The sequence below is a fragment of the Tyto alba genome, unplaced genomic scaffold (genome assembly GCF_018691265.1).
Source record: "Tyto alba isolate M040663 unplaced genomic scaffold, T.alba_DEE_v4.0 Super-Scaffold_8, whole genome shotgun sequence".
Taxonomy (NCBI): domain Eukaryota; kingdom Metazoa; phylum Chordata; class Aves; order Strigiformes; family Tytonidae; genus Tyto; species Tyto alba.
Genome location: NW_024881329.1, coordinates 7,196,452 through 7,203,761, shown reverse-complemented (window position 1 = coordinate 7,203,761; position 7,310 = coordinate 7,196,452). Strand labels below are relative to the sequence as shown.

Genomic DNA, 7,310 nt, shown 5'->3' with positions numbered 1-7,310 from the left:
GCTGCTCGCAGGTGCCGGGGGTCCCTCGCCCCGGGAGGAGCGGCGGGGCGCCGCCCGCCAGCACCCCCGCCCCAGCCGGGGAAGCAAAGGGGTCCGGGCTGCACCCTTCGGGCTGCCCTGGCCCCGGCGGGAGGCACGGCGCCCCGGGGGGGGAGCGGAGGGGGGGGGTATCCCGGGGAGGGAGCGGCCCCGCTCTGCAATGCGGTCCCTCTGCTGCAGAGGTCGCCACGCGTGAGCGATCCCACGAAGGAGCGGGGCCGGGCTGCGGCCGCGCAGCGTGAATGGCCCGGCCCCCCCCCACCCCGCCTCCGCCCCCCACCCCCCCGCCGGATTTTTTTTGTGAATGGGACGCTCAGGCAGCGGGGCATGACGTCACCGCCGAGCAGCGCTTTGGCGCCCAATGGCGGGCCGGGCCTCGCCGTGCGGCCGAGGCGGTGATTGGCTGGCGGGCCCGCGCGGGCGCCCACGCAGGCTGCCGCGGCGGCAGGTATAAAGGGAAGCGGGCGGGCGGTGCGCGGTACCGCGGATCGGCGGTGGAACCGGCGTCCTCCTCCGCGCAGCGCCGCCCCGCCCCGCCGGTAAGCGCCGCGCCGGCTCCCCGCGTGGGGCGGCTCGCGTCACTCCCGCTTCTCCCCGGGGGCCCTGAGCTTTGCGCGGCGCCGTGATGCCTTCCTTCACGTGCTTGCGTACGCGTGGGTACACGCGTGTGCAAGGAAAGCGGGAGAAAGTTACTCCTCGCTGTCTCTGTGCCTTTCCCCTAACGACGCGCCGTGGGTCGTCCCGCCGGGCGTGCGGGACGGGTCTCGGTGTCGGGGCGAAGCCCTCCCCGGGGCCGTGGGGTGGCGGTCGGGAGGTGCCGCGCAGGGAGCCCGGGGCTACCCGAAAGGCGCCTGAGGCGGCGGACAGCGGTGTCCTCTCTGCGCCTGACACGCGTGCCGTGGGCAGAAAGAGCTCTGTCTCAAAGCAGGTCTCTGCGATTACAGTCTTGTTGTTTTTTTTTGTTTTTTTTTTTTTTTTTTTTACAGGGTTTGTTTTTATGACTAACTTTTAACTTACCTTTTTTTCTGGTTTCAGAGTAGAGATATTTATTGAAATATAACTACTTAATTCTTAGCGTGTAATCTGAACTGGGGTATTAGTGTGCTAGCTGCCAAGAAGCAAAGCGGTTTCAGGTAAAGTGCTGATGCTGGCACTTCATTCTTAAAAATATTAAACACTAACCACTTTTTTTTGTGTGTGTGACTCATATCCCATAACTGTGCCTGTTCACGTCGGACACACTGGCTATGACATTGTAGGCAGTAGGTAATTAGAGGAATGTGTTTTCCACCAGTCTGAGGGAGAGTCTGCATTAAGTTGAATGCAGATAGCTGTATGGAGCTGCAGCTCTGAAAAGCTGCATTTCAGTCCCCTGTGGTGGTGCTAAGTTATCTTAAAACTCTGAGAAGACTGAAGTAGAGCAGCAATAATTAAAAGAAATGTAAAGGTAATATTAAATTTAAAGAAAAGCTGTTAGTATTTGTGCTGCTTGTGGCTAAGATGACCTCTTTAGTAGAACTTACAGGGTTGCGAGGGTTGGAAAGCAGCCATTGCTTGATGTACCTCTTTGTTGTAGAGAGGAAATCATGGTTATGCTGAAGATTTCGTCTTTCCTTGCTGTTTATGCCTTGGTTGTGTGCCAGATGGACAGCTTCCAGGCAGCCCCTGTCAGGTAAGAAGCTGGTCCTGTTGCTGAGTACTGTATTTGAACACTACGAAAGTACTTAATATTTTTAGAGATCTGGGAGGGAAACAGACTACAGGGAGTGAGAAAGCTGGCCTCCCTTGATGCCATTTTTGACACTGGCTTCTTAATTACATATATAGACCACCTAATGCTGTGCATGAGGATGGCTTACATATTCATACTGGTGAAAGATGCTGTCACTGAGATGCAGCAATGTGTGACGAACCCCTCTCCTGTGCATGGCTCTCTGCACCAGTCTGGGTTTTACTCATCCCGTTCTGCTTGCCTCTGCTTAGACCTGGCTTGGAGTCCATAACGGATCGAGTGACGCTCAGCGATTATGAAGCGCGGAGGTTATTAAATGCGCTGGTGAAAGAGTTCATACAGATGACAGCAGAGGAGCTGGAGCAAGCCTCTGAGGGGAACAGGTAAGGGCTGCAGTTCCGAGGCAGGAGAAGGGAAGTGGAGCGGTGTTGTGCCTTTGCTATTTAGCAAAAGCTATCTGAGCAGACCCTTTGCAGGTCAAGAATTATTTTTTTTCTTTTCTCGGGGTTATGGCTAACTGGTGAAGGATGATACTGCAGAGCCATCCTACCGTTGGTATCGGGAGAATGGCTTCCACCTAGTTAACCTGCTTCCGTCTGTCTTTTACAACTGAAAGTGGAGGGCGATTTGAGCTTGAATGAGGGAGTTATGTTAAAAATATGGCAGCAAAAGGTATGTCTTTGTAGTGGGAGTGTTAGGGGCCATCCAGTCACTCTTGGATTCTCTGTCTTGAAAGTGCATGCTGTTGTAAGGCCTGGGAGGTCCCGGGCAGAGGGGACGTGTTCCACCTAATGCACGCAGCACTACTCTCCCCCGTAGACCAGAGGCATGCGAGAGCGTTTGCACTACCCTAGCAGGATTTGTATTGCAAAGCATGGTGGTGGTGTGTGAGAGACTGAACAGCATGCTGAGTACATGGGAAGTAAAACTTGCTGACCTTTGACTATGAGCATCCAAAAGGCTAATGAACCTGACTTTCAGCAAAGTTGAATTCATGGGAAAACGATGTTTTGCTTCTGACTGCATTTGTATGAATTTTCCTTGCATGAAATGTGATGTGGAGGGTTTGTTTATTATTATTTTTTTTAAGTTTCCTAACTGTAGATATTTATTTAGGGAAGAAATGCACGAACATGCATGTTTGAGATTACTCTTCCTTTGGGCATGTTTTTTTTTCCCCCCTGCAGCCTGGATAGACCTATTTCCAAACGCTGTGCCAGTCTGAGTACTTGTGTGCTGGGCAAACTGTCTCAAGAATTGCACAAATTGCAAACTTACCCTCGCACTGACGTCGGGGCTGGAACTCCTGGCAAGAAACGAAATGTGCTGAGTGACCTGGAACACGAACGCTATGCAAACTATGGGGAACCCCTAGGAAACAACTAGACATGCTTATTTCTCCCCTTCTCCCTTTTTTTAACCTGATGCATGTGGATCTAACTTTGATTGCTAACTTTGCTATGTTCTTTTGATTCTGTTTTTTGACAGAGAATGTTTGAGATGGACCTAGTGTTAGGAAGACAGAGAACATAACATGCATACCAAGCTAGGGGAAAAAAAATAAATAAAAATGAACAGCACTGCATTCACATTTCAAATGATTTTCTTAGACCCCGATTAAAAAAAAAAAAAAAAATTCTAAACAAGGGTCTTCATTTCTGGCTGCTAAATGTACAAGTAGGCTCTTCTTTTGTGCTTGCCCATGCACTTGTTCAATAAACCTATTTTTCTATAAGGATTAGATCTGCTTGGTTCAGTAACTTGTCTTATAATGTGAGATTTCTAGATAAGACTAGAAAAATTTTACAAGTTACCTTAATGCTCAAAAGAGGTGATTCCAGTAATTCTAGAAAAGTTGAAAGAACTTGGAGATTGAAATTATACACATACATTCATATGTATTGATGGAATCAGGCATGCATGCCATCCTGAGAATCAGGAAAAGCTCATACATGTTTGTTCAAACAATCTAGAAATGTAATCCTGTTTAAAACTGTGCCGAACACTTTCAGGTAAGAATTTCGTGTTCTCTTCCTTTTTCTGTCTTACTTTTATAATAAGTATTTACACTGGTGTATATATAAAACTCAGGTACCTTTTAAAAATATTTGTATTAATTTAAGACAATGTAGTATAAGTGCATTGTAAATTAGGAGACAACCAGATTTCTTTACAGTTCTGTTGCAGGACTGCATCTATCTTGTAGTTAGAGGCCTGTTCCAAAAAACTGACATTGATGTTACAAACAGTATTTGCTGGTAACATTAATAAACTGTTTCATAATGCTTACCTGAGAAAAATCCCTCCTACTGCAAGAACAAGTCATTGCTTTTGTAGAAAATTCTTCAAGCAAGGACTGTGACAATGTGTATGCCTGGATGTCCCCATCTAGTGAATTATCAGCTGTAGTCTGAACACTGAGCACAGAACTAATCCTGTTGAAGTCTGAACTACTCCCATGGCGAAGTGCTGTAGTAGACAGAGGTCTAACTCCAGGAAAGTGGGGTTCCCACGTTCCCATTAAGTACATGGAACCAGTATGGGTATATATGGCTCGGCTCTGAGAGCAGCGGGTCAGCTGCTGTGCAGGTACAGCCCTACCAGAGCCACGGGCAAGGCTCCTGCTGGCGTGGGTGACGCTATGATTTCATGTTATTTCTGGGCATTATGGAGCATAGGTGTTGAAGTAAGAAATTAAAGTTCAGGGTCTGCTACCGTCCTTCACCAGCACTACAAACAAAACACAGACCTAAGCTTTTGGAGGAAGTGGGGATTGGTTAAATGCTCGAGACCTGGACCTCCTCAGCACCTCTCTGGTAGTCATAATGACTTGCTGGAGGCAGGTGATGGCTCAGGTGTTGCTGAAAATCTGTCTTGGTTTAGTCTTTGATCTAAGTACCCAAGAAGGAAAGGGCTCAGCCACCTTTTATAAACTGAGACTGGCACTTACAAAAACATAAAGACTCCTCTTTCAGAGCTTATGAACTGTGCCCACAGAAGTTGCAAATGCTTGCTGTGCAGCAAGCCTACTTCTATAGAAAAATCTTTCCTAGGCATATCATCCCGTACTGACGTTTCATTGTATGCAGAGTAGATACTTCAGGAACTAACTCTTTATTTTTCTTTTGAAAAGCAGTGTAACAGCACAGAAGAGGGCATGCAACACAGCAACCTGCGTGACCCATCGTCTGGCAGACTTCCTGAGCAGGTCAGGAGGAGTGGGCAAGAACAACTTTGTACCAACCAACGTGGGATCCAAAGCCTTTGGCAGGCGAAGAAGAAGCGTTCAAATATAAAGAGCTGAATGATAATGTGAATATGGTAAATACATTGCAATAAACTGCATCTGCAATGCAGGCAACCTGTGGCATTATCAGGATTTTGGTTTTGCTGCATGAATAACAGACCTACAGTTACAATCTCCGAGAAAGCAGAGCAAGTAACAGTATGAAAAAGTGTTATAACAGTAGCACGTTTAGACTGTGAAGAAGAGCTTTTGTAGATGTTCTGCTTAGATAACTGGCTTTACAGTGCACTAACTAAATGCAACAGTTGGGTTGGAATTACTTGCTTATTTTGCCAGTAACATTTCATTATCAACATATCAGTAACTCTGGATTTGTTTCTTTCAGATTGCCATGAAATTTCTAACAAAAGCAACTCTCCTCCATAAATCAAGAAGGCCAAAAAGAAGATTAATTTTGCATCCTAATATTGAAAATGTTTTATTTAATACAAATGAAAACACTTCTGTTATGTATAGTACAAAAGAATCTAGTTATTAAAGTTAAATTATTGTATATTCTTTTTATATGCAACTCTATTTCAAATAAAATGTGACAGCATCTATTATTTATTTATCTTCCAGTTTATATGTGATCCATGCTACTTATCCTGGCAATACTGCCAAAAACTCGGGGATTATACTAAACTGCTGCCTGGCAAGGCATATGTGTATTATACAGTGTGCTGTGCCTTGATGTAAAACACTTAACTAACCTGATTGTACAGTATGTTTAAAAAAAAAAAAAAAAGCCAGAAAATCAAAACTACTTCAATATTGTATGACTTGTGAATTTACGCAAAATTAAAAAAAGTATTTTAGATACACTTGGATTGAGAAACTGATTTTTCATTTGAACACACTTGTAGAAACATTGGGCACTAACACAACATCACTGTGGCTCAGATAGCCTATTGATCTGCTACAGCCTTATTAACTGTAAATGCTAGGATTTGAGTCAAAAGTTCAGAGCAGAAATAACAGTTGCCTTTTGTATCTATTCATAAAGCAGTAGCCCAAAAAGGCACTACTTAGTGAGACTTCTACTAGAAAAATAAGAAGACACAGTTACGTTTAATAAAACCAGAGACAAAATCCATAATGTGTAGGTTAAGACTAAATGTTTTTACCCAGGATGGAGTTCAGATGCAATGGCCTAACATGCTTTGTAGATTTTTGTCTAACATCGAAAAAGTGAATTAGGGTGAGAAAAAGGAGCTACGGAAATGTACATTTCTTTTAAGTGATCCTGAAACAGAGTCTATTTAGGGATCAGGGATAAATAATTAGAGTAAGTGGAGAAGAGGGTAGCTGGAAACAATCCATAGACTTCTAAATGCTGCTGCCAACTTCCTTCTCAAAGCTGCTGCTGTTTCAGTTTAGTAGCTGAGTCAGATATTTGTTTAGATTTGTTTTGTGCTCCACAGCTGGACTCTAAAATCAGCTTCAGCAGTTCAGATGAAGATCACCTCGCTGTGCAAAGTAGAGGTTACGGCTCTCATGATATCTCTGTCTGTCTCTGCTGCAGGTGTAATAGCAAAGAGAGAAGCATGGTCAACCAGATGTAGACCTAGCCAGTAAGGCCGTGCAGTAACGACGCTTCTATACCATGCTCATTCGTGGCTATGGTTTTACTTGGGGAGCATTTCAGCATTGGTAAGTCAGCATACAAAGCAGACCTTGTAGAAGATGTAAACCAGTTTAGAGAGGAAAGTTCCAGTGCCTTAAGGGTAAAAGGAGGGATGTTCAGACTTGGCTTGCAAATCTGTTGCCCAGAGATAGTCTAGTGCTTTTTTTCCATTTCCCTCTGAAGTATCTGAGATTGGCCACAACTGGTTGTACCATACCCACATGGTGAACCACTGCCCTGTGTTTGTACAAGGATCTGTTTGGGTTAGACCCAACTGCCAATTTTGGAGCCTGTAAGCATTCTTCGCTGGGTTTCAGGTATTTTTCTCCATTTTCCTTTGCACAAAGTGGGGGTTGTATACTAAGATCAGCTGCCTACCTCAATAACAGCTTTCCCTGTTGTTGCAGAGCCTCTGGGCACAGGTGACAGGTTGTCTCTTTTGTTCCCTGCTACAGCAGCCAACAGCTTAACCTTCTCCCAGATAAAATGCCTGAGCACAGTTATTGGGATGAATACATGTAATTTAATGATTCATATTCAATAAGAAGTTGGGCAGTGTTCATGGGCCCCTTCTGGCTTTAAAGTCTAAATGCTCAAGTAGTTTATTTTTTCCATTTACAGCCATT

The 7,310-nt window shown here is 45.1% G+C and overlaps 1 protein-coding gene across 3 annotated transcripts; it reads left to right on the top strand.

The window, feature by feature from the left end:
* Positions 1 to 482: 482 nt before the first annotated feature.
* On the top strand, positions 483 to 5,879 carry CALCB (calcitonin related polypeptide beta). 3 transcript variants are annotated; one of them, XM_042785678.1, is made up of 5 exons: positions 503 to 578; positions 1,616 to 1,711; positions 2,023 to 2,154; positions 4,908 to 5,092; positions 5,404 to 5,879. In XM_042785678.1, the coding sequence occupies exons 2-4, from the start codon at positions 1,626 to 1,628 to the stop codon at positions 5,065 to 5,067; spliced, it is 378 nt and encodes a 125-aa protein (XP_042641612.1). In that variant the 5' UTR covers positions 503 to 578; positions 1,616 to 1,625; the 3' UTR covers positions 5,068 to 5,092; positions 5,404 to 5,879. The 3 variants fall into 3 exon arrangements, with proteins under 3 accessions (XP_042641613.1, XP_042641612.1, XP_042641611.1); XM_042785677.1 differs by having other exon boundaries at positions 4,905 to 5,092; XM_042785679.1 differs by lacking the exons at positions 4,908 to 5,092; positions 5,404 to 5,879 and adding an exon at positions 2,959 to 3,512 and having other exon boundaries at positions 483 to 578.
* The last annotated feature ends 1,431 nt before the right edge of the window (positions 5,880 to 7,310 follow it).

What these genes read in the sequence shown, in the direction of transcription:
- CALCB (XM_042785679.1), top strand. Translation starts at nt 1,626, where the DNA reads ATGGTTATGCTGAAGATTTCGTCTTTCCTTGCTGTTTATGCCTTGGTT. An exon ending in TTCCAGGCAGCCCCTGTCAG is followed by an intron (nt 1,712 to 2,022) that starts GTAAGAAGCTGG and finishes GCCTCTGCTTAG; the next exon opens with ACCTGGCTTGGAGTCCATAA. An exon ending in CAAGCCTCTGAGGGGAACAG is followed by an intron (nt 2,155 to 2,958) that starts GTAAGGGCTGCA and finishes TCCCCCCTGCAG; the next exon opens with CCTGGATAGACCTATTTCCA.